The 14,895-nt window shown below is 49.4% G+C and overlaps 9 protein-coding genes across 9 annotated transcripts; 5 read left to right on the top strand and 4 right to left on the bottom strand.

Moving 5' to 3' along the window:
• Positions 1–163: 163 nt before the first annotated feature.
• LY89DRAFT_540351 (uncharacterized protein) lies at positions 164–571 on the top strand (the record flags this gene model as incomplete). The annotated part of the gene is made up of 2 exons (XM_018208159.1): positions 164–253; positions 308–571. Coding segments are annotated over 2 exons (354 nt in total), but the record flags the coding sequence as incomplete, so codon positions are not given.
• Positions 572–1,654: 1,083 nt separating this feature from the next.
• LY89DRAFT_644040 (Sm-like ribonucleoprotein) lies at positions 1,655–2,449 on the bottom strand (the record flags this gene model as incomplete). Its single annotated transcript, XM_018211819.1, has 3 exons — positions 2,189–2,449; positions 2,039–2,107; positions 1,655–1,965 (listed from the first exon to the last, which is right to left on the bottom strand). The coding sequence occupies exons 1-3, from the start codon at positions 2,310–2,312 to the stop codon at positions 1,655–1,657; spliced, it is 504 nt and encodes a 167-aa protein (XP_018072480.1). The 5' UTR covers positions 2,313–2,449.
• An 891-nt stretch (positions 2,450–3,340) lies between these two features.
• On the bottom strand, positions 3,341–3,935 carry LY89DRAFT_583637 (uncharacterized protein; the record flags this gene model as incomplete). Its single annotated transcript, XM_018209226.1, has 2 exons — positions 3,341–3,765; positions 3,887–3,935. The coding sequence occupies 2 exons, from the start codon at positions 3,933–3,935 to the stop codon at positions 3,341–3,343; spliced, it is 474 nt and encodes a 157-aa protein (XP_018072479.1).
• Positions 3,936–5,605: 1,670 nt separating this feature from the next.
• On the top strand, positions 5,606–6,466 carry LY89DRAFT_684052 (uncharacterized protein). The gene is made up of 3 exons (XM_018214806.1): positions 5,606–5,678; positions 5,722–5,727; positions 5,749–6,466. The coding sequence occupies exon 3, from the start codon at positions 5,844–5,846 to the stop codon at positions 6,072–6,074; it is 231 nt and encodes a 76-aa protein (XP_018072478.1). The 5' UTR covers positions 5,606–5,678; positions 5,722–5,727; positions 5,749–5,843; the 3' UTR covers positions 6,075–6,466.
• Positions 6,467–6,959: 493 nt separating this feature from the next.
• Positions 6,960–8,562, top strand: LY89DRAFT_696536 (arginine-tRNA-protein transferase-like protein 1; the record flags this gene model as incomplete). The annotated part of the gene is made up of 3 exons (XM_018216844.1): positions 6,960–6,984; positions 7,108–7,152; positions 7,319–8,562. The coding sequence occupies 3 exons, from the start codon at positions 6,960–6,962 to the stop codon at positions 8,560–8,562; spliced, it is 1,314 nt and encodes a 437-aa protein (XP_018072477.1).
• Positions 8,563–8,648: 86 nt separating this feature from the next.
• Positions 8,649–10,143, bottom strand: LY89DRAFT_583513 (NAD(P)-binding protein; the record flags this gene model as incomplete). Its single annotated transcript, XM_018209217.1, has 7 exons — positions 8,649–8,772; positions 8,840–8,983; positions 9,044–9,124; positions 9,206–9,368; positions 9,414–9,415; positions 9,509–9,674; positions 9,789–10,143. The coding sequence occupies 7 exons, from the start codon at positions 10,141–10,143 to the stop codon at positions 8,649–8,651; spliced, it is 1,035 nt and encodes a 344-aa protein (XP_018072476.1).
• Positions 10,144–11,172: 1,029 nt separating this feature from the next.
• LY89DRAFT_583400 (uncharacterized protein) lies at positions 11,173–12,291 on the top strand (the record flags this gene model as incomplete). Its single annotated transcript, XM_018209211.1, has 2 exons — positions 11,173–11,622; positions 11,674–12,291. The coding sequence occupies 2 exons, from the start codon at positions 11,173–11,175 to the stop codon at positions 12,289–12,291; spliced, it is 1,068 nt and encodes a 355-aa protein (XP_018072475.1).
• LY89DRAFT_684045 (uncharacterized protein) lies at positions 12,247–12,914 on the bottom strand. Its single transcript, XM_018214805.1, has one exon. The coding sequence runs from the start codon at positions 12,742–12,744 to the stop codon at positions 12,343–12,345; it is 402 nt and encodes a 133-aa protein (XP_018072474.1). The 5' UTR covers positions 12,745–12,914; the 3' UTR covers positions 12,247–12,342.
• Positions 12,915–13,678: 764 nt separating this feature from the next.
• LY89DRAFT_732810 (putative cytochrome c) lies at positions 13,679–14,564 on the top strand (the record flags this gene model as incomplete). Its single annotated transcript, XM_018219735.1, has 4 exons — positions 13,679–13,694; positions 14,142–14,332; positions 14,393–14,487; positions 14,540–14,564. The coding sequence occupies 4 exons, from the start codon at positions 13,679–13,681 to the stop codon at positions 14,562–14,564; spliced, it is 327 nt and encodes a 108-aa protein (XP_018072473.1).
• Positions 14,565–14,895: the final 331 nt, after the last annotated feature.

The following is a 14,895-nucleotide window of genomic DNA, read 5'->3' as shown; positions in this document are numbered from 1 at the left end:
GCATACACCTCAGCATAGTCCGGGGCATTCAGAAGCCTGCAAAGAGGATGATACGTTTTGGGGGCCTCCAACTCCCACGCAGAGTCTGAGGATGCGCCTGCCACCAATGTCACCAAATGGACAAAGTCCTTTCTTCAATGAACAGCAGATAACTAAGTCGAAAGCTGGTGAGGTAGCCAAAGCTGCCGAAGATCTAGCTACAAAGTTGGCTGTGACAGTCGCCGAGTTACAAGAGAGAAAGGATGAATCTGATGTGAGTTTTGTGGCGCAAATACACGATCATTCTTCTGTTACTGACTAGAACTAGCAAGTTCACGATTTACTTGTCACCCGAGCTGAAGGAGGTGCAGAACGGATCCTCTTACTCGAATACCGTATAGCAGAGATGGAGGACGATTTCGAATCAAATCAATCAGAGCTCCAATACCTTCGGATCCAGCTTAAGGCAATTGAAGCTCAAGCTCAATATAACCTACCTCGGAATGGTGATCCGGAGCTTGTACAGGCCATTAGGAATTGGAAGATTGATTGGGAAAACATTGATCGCAGGTCGAAAGCACGAAGGAAGAAATGCCTTGTATCTCTCACCCAGACGTTGAGCGATATGTCCACACTGGTCGATGGTACTTGAGATTTGGAAACTGGCAGCAATCGTGCATATCAGGACTTTTTATGGATGGTACACCGAACCGGTGAGGGAATCAACACTGCGTTGGAATTACGGAATTGCACTTCGTCTTCACTAAGCAACATTCGATGGTCTCAAAGGCGGCATTATGTACTCGGTGGAAAACCAGTACTTCACAGAGCGGTCATTGTGGGCTCTCCTCAACAAGAGCACCTCGAGGAAATTGAGCCTAAAGATGACGTACAAGGCTCTCTGAGGAACCTTCCAAAAGTCCTTCCTCATGCCGGACAATGAAGCGTGGCTCATAAGCTGAATTGCAACTTGGAGAGTATTCACGATGCGAAAGAAGCAATTCCTACACCCCTATTTGTACACTATCACCTCCGTGGAAATGAGGACGATCGGAGCTATTCTTTCCCGGCGGGAATGGATTCAGAGCGCAGTTTGGAAAGACATCCAAGAACGAAAAAGTATATGAGTAGTGTCAATGGAGGATAATATACCTTCACAGGATAGGCACTTAGACAGACTCAAAAAGAGATTTTAATTGCCTCGAACTATCCATAAAAGTCACTGAGTGTTGAACATGTAACCAGATCATTTAGTCTAGAGACGGTACTTGTGAAATGTGGCTTAATTACACTTCAGTGACACCACTTTCTAGAAACACTCTGAAGTCAAGAAACTTTTCACAACACAACACCAAAATCCCTGCAAACCACTGATACACAACATCTCACATACCCATATCAAATACCAATTCTGAGCTCAAAACTACCCGCAGAGGTAGTATTCCATAAAAGCTCTACTTATGTCCGCAACGAAAAATCACTGCTGTCGCTGACTGACTGACTGACTGCCAAATAAGTCCACCACCCATCTTCAATCTCCCCAGCCGAAACTAATTGCATTTCACAATATTCTGCAAAGTAACAGCTTCTTTTTCCCTCCCCTCCGTTCTCCCCCTCCCCTCCCTCTTCCTCGCCCCCAATTCCCTCACTCTCCCCTCCTCCGCCAACCCACAAATCAACCACCCTCCCCCAAAACCTCCCCCTCAAACCCCACCTCCCTCAACAACCTCGCCCGCCGCCCCCTCTCCCTCTTCGCCTCCCTCCCCTTCCGCTCCCTCCACAACCGATGCACGACCTCGACATCCGCCCGCTCGTACCCCGTCGGCGTGTCGTCGTCCTTGTCGAGATCGATCTCTCCTAATAACGTCACGTTTTCGCCGCGCACGAGGAAGATGCCCCGCGGGACGTCGGCGAAGAGGCCTGGTTCCGAGGGAGAGAGGGACGGGACGAAGATTCGTTCGATGGTTTGTTGGAGGACTAGGTTTGCTGTGGGAGGAGAAAGGTTAGAATGGAGGAAGGAGGAGGGAGGGAAAGAGGAGGGGGAAAGGAGGGGAAGTACCGAATTGATCCCAGGAGCGGAGGACGCCTATGAGTTTCCTGCCGTCGCGGAGGGAGACCATTAGTTTCTCTATTTCAAGGCGGGCTTGTTAGCTAGCTAGCTCGTAGGTGAGAGAAGAAAGAAAGGGAGGGAGGGGAGGGAGAAACGAACTATCGGTCAGATCTAGTAATTGCGCTGCGGTGGTGAACATTTGTGGTGGGAGCTGTTGGTTCTGCTGCGGTGGCTGGCCCAGCACCTGTGGTGGTGGGGCGTCGTCGAGATTTAGAGCCTCCATTTTGATTGGACGGGGGCTCGGTTTCTGCTTGAGAAATTGGAGGTTGGGAGATTTGGTGTGTTACCGGTTGTTGTCCATTGCTTGTTGTTGTTGTTTTGGTAGAGATTGTGATGGAGGGGAAGAAGATGGATGATGATGAGGCTAAGGTTGACTGACTGACTGATAGAGAGACGGGGATTTCCCGCTAGAGCCGCACGGGCAAGGTTGGAGAGAAGGGAAGGTGAAAGTTGCGATTGATGGTGATTGGACAATGAGTTCACGGTTACACGAGAATTGTGGTTTTGTTCAAGAATTCATTTCTATGGCAGAAGAGCTCGAATCACGTTTACATGTAAGTCGTGGAACGTTGGGTTCTTCCTTTGCCTTGGATCTTGGACCCCCTGGTCCAATATTGTCCAATATGCATTTTTTGACCAAGGAAACCTGTCATACCCCAAGGATTATATCCAAATTACATCCTCCCCAAGTTTGAATGATGCCGCTTTAGCTTCCTCTTTGGTTTCCTTTCTATATTGATCAGCCACTTTCGAAGAGACCTCGTCGCAATGCAGGTATAGCAATAAAACGCATCCATTTATACCAATTGGATATGGTAGGCGCTTTGGGTAATGTTTGGTATAGCAATTGTGATTGTGACGGGCTTCCGAGTAGTTTCTGGGGGTCAAAATGAAAGAAGGAGAAAGGGAGCCATAGTCATTCAAGAGCACGGCAGATATCCATCCTGACTTGATTGTCTTCTTCTATGCAGTGGTCTGGAAAATGAAAAGCAGAGCAAAAGAAAAAGCAACAGAAAAGCAGATAGCCCCGCGCTCCCTTTGATGAGAACAAAATAACAACTGTGGCAGGAAGAAAAGATATGATTTGCACCGCGATTTTTTTTCGTTTTGTTGCGAACCCGGAATCCTATAGCTCTCGATCATGACTGGCCTTGCCGCGAGACTTCAGAGTGAAATAAGGAGGCTGGAACTGAAGGGTCTGAAGGTCGCTCGTAGACTCTGTATGATGGATAGAACGCCGGGCCCGCGAGGCTATTTCTGAATGGTGGACCGTTTGAGGGCTTCGACCAGTTCCGGTCGCGCCTTCATGGCTTCTGACGCTTCCGCGAAATTGGCCCACTGCCGATTCCTCTTGTGCTTCTCGGGCCAGTCTGGCTCTTCTCGTGTGACAGTGACCTCGTAGAACTGGTAGAGGGATTTGGGCGCCTCCTTAGTCAGATGCTTGGGCGCTCGCGTTTCCTTGATCGTGCCCAGGTCGTAGTCGACATTGCACACGATTCCCGCCTCTTCCCAAGCTTCGCGCTGTGCAGCTTCGGTGCAACTCTCATCGGACTCCCATCCTCCCTTGGGTAGAACCCAGCCGGCGCGACGGGTGGATTGGATCAGGAGGACGTGTGTTTTGGCGGCATTGAGAGGGACGACTCCGGCGACGAGTCGTTCGCCGCTTTCACTGTAACCTGCAGGAGAGACAAAGTGGTGAGCTTGAGACCGTCTTTGTAGCGAGAAGTCGAGATGGCAGAAAAAAAAAGTTTGGTACCACGTGCAGACGCGCACTTTGTTTTCTGGATTGGAACTTACGTTGTTTGCTGCGTCCCGTACGAGACTCCATGGAGCGACTTGCCGCCATGATGAAGGCCGAGCTTCACCTCGATGGTGCCTACACTCAATGGTTGAGGCACAATGCGGAGGGCAGGATCGAAAGATTTGGGGGGTCGGAAGGGGAACTTCTTTGTTCGCAAGAGTTCGCCTGGTGGAAGATAGTCGGATCAATGTTCGGGAACCGTCATGCTTAGCGGAGGAGGATGAAAAGGGGACGTGGTATAAATATTTTCCCTCTTTTTGTATGAATGGCCCAAGGTGGAAATGGATTCTGGATGATGTAGAGAGTTCAACGTGGAGGGGCTGCAGGGAAGAAGAAAAGTAACGAGAGGGAGGGGAGGGGAGGGGAGTGGAAGGAAGAGAGAAAGAAAGGAAAGAATTTGAGCGGGCCGCAGAGGGTAGGCAGGCAGGCAAGTGCCAGGTCAGGTAGGGTAGGGGGCGTTTGTTACTGCTGCTCCTCTGCTGGTGTTGTGTGTGATGTGTGATATCAAGCTTACCAGGCCGGAGCTTAAAAAGGGCCTGGCGTGGGTTTGGCCTCTGACCGCTGGGAATATTTTTGATTGTGTTATTTTTCCCAGGCCTGACCGGATCAACCTGTGGCCCCTTGTCTCGTGCTCTCCATTTTGCAGCATCCGGCATATGGGGCGAAATGGATGGGACCAGTAGGTTGCGTGCGGAAGCCAGTTGGGGAGTGGTGGAAGGAGGAAAGTGGAAGTGGAAGGGGAAGGGAACGGAGGCTAGCTAGCTAATGATCCATTCGGGCCTTGTTACACCTTGTCCTGGTTCTCCTTGCTTCCTCAATATTACATTAATATTACTTGCTGATTCAAGTAATCGTTGTCCTGCTCTGTCCTCTCTCAAGAACGCCATAAATGCGCCTTGTTTGATAGTCCTCCTAGGCTGACTAGAGAATTTAGAGTTGATTGAGTTACGGACGACGACTCAAGGAGCAAGACAGCCGACACAAGCTAGAGAAAGTTCGGAACCGGGGACGTATGGGATGAGAATAGGAGTACTGTAGTGATGGGCCACGCATGTCATTCTTCTTTCCCTCCTCCTCCTCCTCCTCCTCCTGCTCTTGGTTTGCTGAACGAACGACGACGCTATGCTTGAGAGCCCCGCGTTTTCCGTGGAAAGGGAGTGGGGGTTGGGTGTTTTTGGGAGTATGCAAGCAAGCAAATGCTGCTGTGATCGCTGCAGCTTTCACTCGTTACGTAGGGAGAGAGATATTGTATGTACATGTTGTTGGCTACTATTGTAGAATTCGCTTTCCCGAGTGACGCCTGGCTCTGCCTGCCTGCCTTCCAATGATGCTGTTCGGTGCTCGCCTGTCCAATCCCCAACATCTCATCTGCAGTAGCAGCAATCTTCAACAAAAGCCAATGTGTTGTTGTTGTACCTGGTTACGGTGCCAGTGTCAACACAAGTTGATATCAGGGACATGATATCGATCTCGACTTCTTTGACCGACGCTCTCGCCAGCTTCTCCGAGGTATTACTACCCAACGCACTGCAGCCGTTCGCAGCATAGAGAGGGTACAGTACCTATTGTACGTGCTTGTGGAACGATACCGGACTTAGAACAGAACACAACAGAAGCTGTCCAGAAGCCTGCGAGGCCAGCTGCTACTCCAGTAAGTATGATACTTTTTCAGCTCTCTCACCGCAGCGTCAGCCTGTGCTTTGCTCACGCTCCTACTGTCGCCCACCCACACACACTGCTTTACATTGTTCTCCTTACAGCTGCCTGACCTTGGCCAGCCTACCGTTAGCTGTGTGTGCCCTTTACCCAGCGTGCCTGGCTCCTGTTCCAGATCTCATTACTTCATCTGACAGTACAGTACTCTCCATATATACACGCTCTGCAGGCATATCCCACCGGGGAGGAAGGCAGATAAAATTGGACCGCCTGAACCGCCATTTCCAACGGGTTTTAATGTCATTGCTAGTTTCTAGCTCCAGATCACTCGTCGTGCCATTGTTCGTCCGTCTCTGTCGACCTACTTGTCCTGGCGCAAGTACCGTCCTGCTGTCCACCCCCAAGTCGCACAGCACAGCACAGCAGCAACACAACACCGCCGTTCAACGCCAGACGACGGAGATCCAGGACCAGCTCGTGTCGGCAGCGTGGTCCCTAACACGCAACCCACCTCTTGTCAGGGCTTAGGCCGCAGCACACGAATTTCGTTTGACCCTACAGCACAATACAATACGACACCCCGGACTTCCTTACGCAGGTCGTACCGTATCAGACGCCAGTGAGACTCGCCGTCCCTCCTGGCTGGTCCGTTCCCTTCCCTACCGTTGCAGCGTGCATCGCAGGCACAGCACAGCACCACGACACTCGGCGGACGGTACCTCAGACTCTTCAGATCTCCATCTCCATCTCTGCTCGTCTCTTCCACCCAACGCCTCGCAAGTCGCCGCCTGTCGTCCGACCCACTGGGAGTTTTGCATGCAGAGCTGCAGTGCTGCTGCAGTGTCCACGCCAAGCCGCCCACATCTGCTGCCCGTCATGCAGTCCCAGAGTCAGTCGAGCTCGCTATTGTCCCCTATTGGTGAGTGCCTGGAAAACCACTAAGTTCCCATCTGCCACCCTACCTCATCCTGCCTCACCCTGCCTGGTCGCACCTCATCCATTCTCCAATTGTTCCTCCCCGTGTTCGATCGGTTCGCAGAAGTTGATTTAAACATTTGGAACGACGTGCGTGGTTCCGCCTTACCTCTTTCGACGCCGGCCGCATTCCAATTTTTCTTCGAGAAAACGACATCCCACCTTCGATCCGATCAATCACTTGAAGCCCTCGGCTCCTTCATGTGCGACGGGCTCAATCATGCTCTGGAGCTTTGTGACACCCTGTGATTGGGTTCGAGGCTATTTATCGCATGGTTTCCCCCGTGATTGGGACACTCTGCCAGAGCCGTCTTTCAAGGCCACGATGCCCTCTGGCCTTTGATTACTCAATGTGGTTGACTGATTGATTGTCAGTCTCCCGTCACCTCTTCAGCATGATCTTCTCATTGCTGGGGAGGCTGCACTTCATGAGCCCTCATGAGGCCACTCGGACCTGGATCCGGTCAACTTTTTTTCTTGTGACCCCGCCGCAGAATACAACACAGCACGCATTGCAGCAAGTGCAGCAATGCTCTTCACACAACGACTCTTGATGAATTGGAAGCTGATGCAAGTCTGTGTACAGGCTACGACAACAATCGATGTGGCTATTGCCACAGTAGATCAGGAAGTCAGTCACAGAAACGTAACCCCTCTTCCCTGTTTGTCACAAAGTCTCAAATTGGCTTGCTTTTCCCACGCTTTGTATCTTTTCTTGGCACCTTTTCAAGCATCAGTATGACTTGAAAATTATTTGACTTCCTGGTTTGATGTCCGTATTTACTTTTTCTGCTTAGGCTTTTCATATTACGCAAAAACAACTTCATTGACACCCGACTTCTATCAATCTCTGCTCAACCGCGGATGGAGACGGTCCGGCAGTCTTCTCTACAAGCCTGACCTGCGAGCATCATGCTGTCCTCAGTACACCCTCCGGCTTGACTCAAATTCCTTCCATGCATCTAAAGATCAGCGGCAGACTTTGAACCGGTTTACAAAGTTTCTCCTTGGAGATGCCTACATCAAGGATGCCGCAAAGCTTTACCCTCGGTCACGCGAGCATGCCAAGAAGCGGGACACTGAATTTGACTTGGTAGAACGAGTTCATGAAGGCGAAAAAGAGTATCTGAAGTCTCCACCAGAGCCTGCCCATGCTCTTGTGGTCACATTGGAGCCTGACACATACACGGATGAGAAGTACCAGCTCTTCGAGAATTACCAACGACTTGTTCACCATGAACCTCCATCCCGAATAAGCAAGAGTGGCTTCAAGAGTTTTATCTGCTCCTCGCCACTGCCTCGAAGCAAGGTCATGATCAATAATCATGAACGAAGTTTAGGCTCATACCACCAATGCTACCGCATCGACGGCAAGCTGATTGCCATTGGGGTCCTCGACCTTCTTCCTCAATGCGTCAGCGCGGTATACTTCATGTACCATGAATCGGTCCACCAGCACGGCTTCGGTAAACTAGGCGGACTAAGAGAAATCGCCATGGCGAAAGAGGAGGGATACAAGTGGTGGTACGCAGGCTTCTACATCCACAACTGCGTCAAGATGAAATACAAAGGCGACTACACCCCTCAGCATATCCTAGATCCCGAATCCTACAACTGGAACATCCTCGATGCGGACGTCAAGAAGAAGCTAGACAAAACTAAGTATCTAAGCCTGTCACACGAGGACGCCTCACTCTTGCCCTCTTCCGAGACAGAACAGGCTACAACCTCGTCTGACTCACCCACTGATCCCATGGTCGACGAAGATGACGAAGACGAAGACCAGTCCGTTCCTCAGCCTGACATCCCACTCTTCTCTCGTGGGATGCCCGGAGTCATGACTAAAGAGCAGATACTGGCGGAAGTGGATCTTGATCACATCAAGCTGCGCGTTAGGGGAACAGATGCAGAGGCTTGTGATCTGGTCGGGTGGGAGGAGAGTGAGTTAGAGAGCACGTACTCTATCAAGGGCAGTATAGCTGAATTGGCGGCGGCGGTTGGGCCTGAATGTGCGAGGGAGATGGTTGTTTCTCTTAACTGAGATCGCAAGAAGAAGAAGAACTATGATGGATGACCTAACGAGTAACGAAGTGAACAAGCAATAAACAAAATACTTCAACGACGGTATCAAGCACCACCCACAATCCCCTTTACCTCCGGGACTCTCTCTCCTAACACGGCAATAACCTCTTTCCAAACCTCAGCCTGCATCTTTTGCCCCTCTGGCCCGAGGACGTTTTTCTGAACAATCCTATTGTTTCGTTAGCTTCTCTTTCTCTCTCTTCCCCCCTTTTTTGGCTTTCGGGAGCTGAACTCACTTCTCATACTCCTCTCGCCCCATATAATTCGTATAATGCATCCCATTCTCCTCCTTCGTCGTCAGAGCAGCGAGGACTAGTGTCCGGGCCCCGCCTTCCGTTGTCTTGGATACGAGCGTCATGAAGGAATCTACTAGGAAGGATCTTTGTTTTGTTATTTAGTGTTTGAGGTTCGGTGGAGAGGGGAGGGGAGGACAGGGTTACGTGAGTATGTTTGTTTTGTATTCTCGGCCGAGATCGGATTTTACCATGCCGGGACACATGGGGTTTACGATGACTTGTGGTCTGGAAGTTTTGGTTAGATTTTTGTGTTTCTTGATGAAGCAGAATTGGTGAAGGAGAGCTGGAGGTGTGGAGTGTACTTACGTCCCGTCAGGACCGAGTGCTAGCTTGGAGATTTCGCGGATGCAGTATTGGGTTAGGAGCTTGTTGATGGGGTAGATGCCAGAGGTGCCTTTGGGGTAGTTTTGGGGGGTGTTGTAGTGGGTTAGGATGTTGGTTTGGGGGAAGTTTGGGGGTGTGATGTCGACTCCTGGAGGGGTTCATTAGTTGAGTTTAGAAGGCGAACTTCAACGTCTGTGAAGCCAGTCTTGACGTTGGCTGTGGAAAAGTTTCCAAGATCTTCGTAGAGCGTTGGGATTTTCCATGCCGGGTCAAGAAAAATGAGACTCGCCTCTATGCAATCCACTTGTCACAACACCTAAGTGTGCCTTTCCCTTTCCAACTTCCTTCATCCATGGAAGTAACAGCAGAGCTAATAGTGCCGTGCTCAGAGTATTGATCTCGATTGACTCTTCAAACCCTTCTTTGCCAAGTCTGAAGCTTGTACTCATCACTGCAGTAGATCAGTACCAATAACAAGACTCGACCATTATTTGAACTTTCTCGGGATGCAATATCAACAACTTAACGACAAATAAGAAAAGTAGTGATGAAGACTGCTACTTACTCCCAGCATTAAGCAACACATAATCAATACTCTTAACCTCCTTCTTCACCTGATCAGCAAACACCTTAACACCAGCAAACGTGCTCATATCAAGCTCCATTATCTTCACCATATCCTTGCCTTGGGTGCCTGTTTGGCTCTCGATCTCTGTCTTTGCAGCTTCACATTTAGAGCTCGTGCGGCCCGTGATGATGACGGTGCTGGCCCCAAGATTGACGAAGTGGACCGCGGTGGCGAGACCGAGACCGCCGGTTGCGCCGGTGATGAGGATGGTTTGGTCTTTAAAGGTGTCGGGTGGTGGGAGGGAAGGGAGGTCGAATTTGTTGTTGTAGATTAGTCGCGGGAAGGAAGGCATGGTGGGAGGAGGGTTGGTTGTTGGGTTTCGGTGGAGTGGTGAGACTGGATTGATGTATATTAGTACTTGAACTGGGTTCAGAATGAGAATAAGAAACCACAGGTACTATTTGATTAATGGTCTTGAGTTCGAAGACAGTCCAAGCATGTATGTCACACTTGTGTATAGTAAAGTGAGACTTGGGACTCAAATCGGTACGGGCAGTAACTCCCGTGAAATATTGACAGTTGCAAGACCATAGAATTCTCCAGCGGTCATAGGAGTAGACCAGATAGAGCTTCAATGATCTTCAGTGCTCAAGAACTCTTGATATCTGGAAGGAGAGGGGTAGGAAACCATGGCGTAACGTCCGTGCTTTGAATCACAATAAGGCAAGAACGTTTCGGCAATCAAAACAACCAATTGAAGAGAAGCATATGGTAAAGCATGTTTAAAGCCACGTACCTGTAGATGGAAAAGAGTCGACCAGTGTGAGCAGCGCTTAGAAAGAAACTTCTAGCATCAATGGTGATACTATGCCTCAGTCGCAGAAAGGCTAGCAAAATTAATCGAGGGTATGATCCTAACTAATATAAGAATTGCAAAAGGCAAAGTTCTTTACGGGAAAGAAAATCAAATTGATTGAGCCTTCGATGAGGTTATACATTCAGGGGCCGGAGACATTTGCTTCAAGTGGAGGCAAGGGGAGGAACTTTACTCCGACACAACGGTATGATTTGCAAGCATAGAGAACAGATCCGAGGATGGTGCTCCCTTGTATTTGGAATATCTGCCATCTGTCTGAGAGCCTCTCGCAATTTAGGAGATGAAGTGACTAAGGAGCAAGTCAGCTACAGGACTAGAGGAGACGTCAGCCTCGTGAGGCTAGCCTTGTGTCCCTGCCACGCTAGCGGATTTCAGCCCGCTTCCAAACATATATTTATTTTTGACATCGAAACCACATTCGTTAGGTAGCTCGAAACATCCTGCTCAAGTCTTGGCAGCTGTAGGGGGACATTGAGAACCAGGAGGTTTCATACAAAAACTATCATGGCGCCATCTGCGACACAACAGGTTCTTCTCAGCCCTGCAGAGCTTTCCTACCTCCATACATCTCTTTCCCTCACCCCGCCAATTCGCCCAGATGGTCGCGCTCCTAGTCAATTTCGACCGCTGATAGCGGAGACTGGCATATTACCGGGCACAAATGGAAGTGCGAGGATATGTTTCGCGGACGGTACAGAAGCAATTGTGGGGATCAAGGCGGAAATGGAGAAATCGGGGACAGGCTATCAACAGTCAAACAACCTGGAGGAGGAGGATGCTAGGCAAGGATCGAATGACTGGTTGGAGGTTACAGTTGAGGTTCCTGGTCTTAGAGATGACGACTCGATGCCCATTTTCCTGGCTGCGATGTTGACAGAGGCGTTACTCGCTGATGGAGAGTTTACGAAGCGGTTATGGATTAATAGGCGGTTCCATTGGAAGCTATATTTGGATGTATGTGCTCATATATATAGTATTTGCTATAGGTTGCTAACCTTCAACCAGATTCTCTTGCTCTCACAGGCATTGTCATATCCACTACCATTACTGTCTCTTACCACACATCTTGCGCTGCTCTCTACGCGGCTACCAAAGTTGACTTCTGAACTGGACGAAGATCCACTCTTCGACGATGATTGGGAGGCATCTGTCTACCTGTACCCTCGCAACAGTCAGGCTTCGCATACTCGTCCACCAGTAACTCTGCTTGTTATGGCCGTGAAAAACAACATTATCTTCGATCCGAGTAAAGAGGAGCTTGCCGTTGCTGAAGTGGTACTTGCTGTATCTGTTGGAGAGAGGGCGTCTGGAGAGGTTGACATGGAAGTCGACTCTAAGAAGACAAGAGATTTGAGGTTACTAGCAGTCAGGACGATCGATCCACCTTCCAGATTGACGCCACCTGGTATTCCTAATGCATTGAACACGGCTACTGGAGGTACAGCACCAACCATAGAGCAAGCAGCAAGTCAGAGAGAGATTACGCAAGAAGAGGGTGTATGGCAACCACCAAGAGGCGGTGCAAAGCGGAAGCTGATTGCTGCTTTGATTCAGAAAGTGTTAGAGCATGGTGGTGTAGCAGAAGAGGTGTTGGACGGCTTAGACGGCGTTGAGTTGGGCTAGTTGTACAAAATATTTACAAAGATACCCGTGATGAATTCATGAAGCATTCCTTCACCAGATCCCTAACCACTTCTTAAGCGGCTTCTTCTCATGTCTTACATCTTGTTGCTCGGGCACGATTTCTCCTTCTCCTTCCTGCGCAATAGCAACATCATTGATTGGAATTCCCGGTCCCAGAACCTCTTTTTCACTCTTAGCTGTCCAACCACCGAATCCTTCTTCCGTGTCTAATCCATGTGCTTTTCTATAAGCAGCTCTCTTCTGTACATCCTCCACCTTCCTTCTTCTCCTCTCCATCGTCTCCGCAGTATTGTGATCCGCATTCAGCTTGACAACTTCAAGAAAGGTCTTCGATGAAGCAATAGGATGTCTGAAAAAATCACCCCAAGAAGGTAACATATCGGCAAATGGGGAATTTTGCTTGAAATTAGTAGACCATACAAAGGCTGCCATAGTCATCAATGTGCCCTATTGTTTTATCAGCAAACGTGGTCTTTCTCTAGGACGAATCCAGAATATACCATGGTAATCCAAACATGGATGGACCGGTTGTGCAGAAACCAATGCATCAAACTCCCCGGCGGCGGCATCATGTTTGGATATTTCTTTGTGTCTTGAATTGCCTGCTCCTCAGCAGACAGTTGGGGCCCCGGATACCGCGGAGCCTCTGTACGTCGTCGTTGGCCATGAGAAGGAGGATTGAACTTGGTTGGCTTTTCGAGAACGAGTGGTTTGGAGCCCTTCTTTGAGCTTTTGTTCGATGCATTGCGGATAAAGAGGGAAGCATTGGCAGATTGAGGAATTCGTGTCCGCCATATTACTCCGCTTTGTGGTAATAGGAATCGAGGGATTGTGTTGGTTGGAGGCATCTTGAGAGATGTGAATAGCTTCACTGCTCTACAATTAAGATCACTCTCCTCTTGAGTCGTCCAAAACTTTCACGACTCGTACGGCGACCATCTGAAGCTTCAGGACTTTGTACGGTAGCCTTCAAAGGCCGACTTCAGAACATCCGATTTGTACGGACGCCAGGTCCGCAAAAACTCCAAGCTTTTTCGCACAGTCACGAGGCTCCCAAACAGATGTTCCGGCCTTGCCCGATGGTTCCGCCAATCATCGGCCTCACATTTGAAAAGCCCCTGTCCGAATCTGCTGGTTGCTGAGTAGATGTGGCTGGTGCACGCTAAGAACCCAGAAATATCCGTGTCATCTAAATCTCGCTCGGGCTTTGAGGCGAGCTATTATTCGTCGTGCAAGACTCGTTTTTTTTCTCCTTCCATCCTAATAAAAACCTCAAAACCACTCCGACTCTCCAACCATCACTACACCGCACTCTTTCGACTTTCCTCTCTACACATCTTCAGTACATACCTTTTAATTAGACAAGATGCCTTTCAAGGACGGTATGTTTACCAAGTTTTTCTTTCCGGCTTTGGGGAACGAAAAGGGTCACGTCACTGGACACTTTTTGCCATTGGGTCGTTCGATACTGCTCGGGAGCATTGAGGGACCGGCATGGGATGAGAGATGAGATGGGCGATTCTGGTATCGATTCTGCGATAGTCTTTTGGCGTTTGGCCGTTTGTTGAGTGCTGGGGCATCGTTCTCCTGCACGCCACTCGCCGAGCCATCCGATCTGCAGACGTCCACGATACCATCAATTGCTCTTCAAATCCCGGAATATCTGGCACGAAATACCTTCTATGGAAGCAGTATCTGCTCCTAAAAATTGAAGCCTCGATTTCCATCTTTCATTGTCGCCGCCAGCTTGCGCCGGGAGCCTTGTTCCACGAGTCAAGCACAACAAAACACACCGAAGAACTTTTCACTGACATCTCTTTTCTCCTTAGGTGACGCAAAGAAGGGTGCCAACCTCTTCAAGACAAGATGTGCTCAATGCCACACTCTCGGTGAGGGTGAGGGCAACAAGATCGGTCCCAATCTCCACGGGCTGTTCGGTCGTCACACTGGTTCCGTCCCTGGTTTCTCATACACCGATGCCAACAAGGCCAAGGGCATTGAGTGGAACACTGATACTCTCGTACGTTGCCACCTCACACTATAACAGCAAGGAAAAGAAAAGCGGCTAATGGAAAATCAGTTCGAATACCTCGAGAACCCAAAGAAGTACATTCCAGGAACAAAGATGGCATTCGGTGGATTGAAGAAGGACAAGGACAGGAACGACTTGATCACGTATGTCTCCCTATTCCCGTTTCCACACCTATTAATACTAATGAGATAACAGCTTCTTGCGTGAGGAGACCAAGTAGACAGGGCATTGTGTGTATTGATAGCATAGACGGCGGGCGAAACTTGTAAACTAGGTTAGATTGCGCATTTGACCACCAATCCAGAACTCCTCTTTCCACACATCACAGAACAGGATATATAGAGTTTGCCTGCTGGACCTGCCGTTTCGGTGGTGGGTAATACATAGAAGTTTTGATTCTTCGTCTGCAGTATTGCGTGCGTGTTTGTGAGACTTCAAAGTTGTGACTTCGTGTTGTATGATAGTGTAGCTCGCAGGTATCTTTTGTAGTCCATTAAAGCCTTAGTGGGAAATCTCAATTCCATGTAATGATTTCCAGCATGTTCTGTAAT

The sequence above is a fragment of the Mollisia scopiformis genome (assembly GCF_001500285.1).
Source record: "Mollisia scopiformis unplaced genomic scaffold LY89scaffold_10, whole genome shotgun sequence".
Taxonomy (NCBI): Eukaryota; Fungi; Ascomycota; class Leotiomycetes; order Helotiales; family Mollisiaceae; genus Mollisia; species Mollisia scopiformis.
The sequence above is the reverse complement of the archived record's forward strand: the minus strand, read 5'-3'. Positions and strand labels throughout refer to the sequence as shown.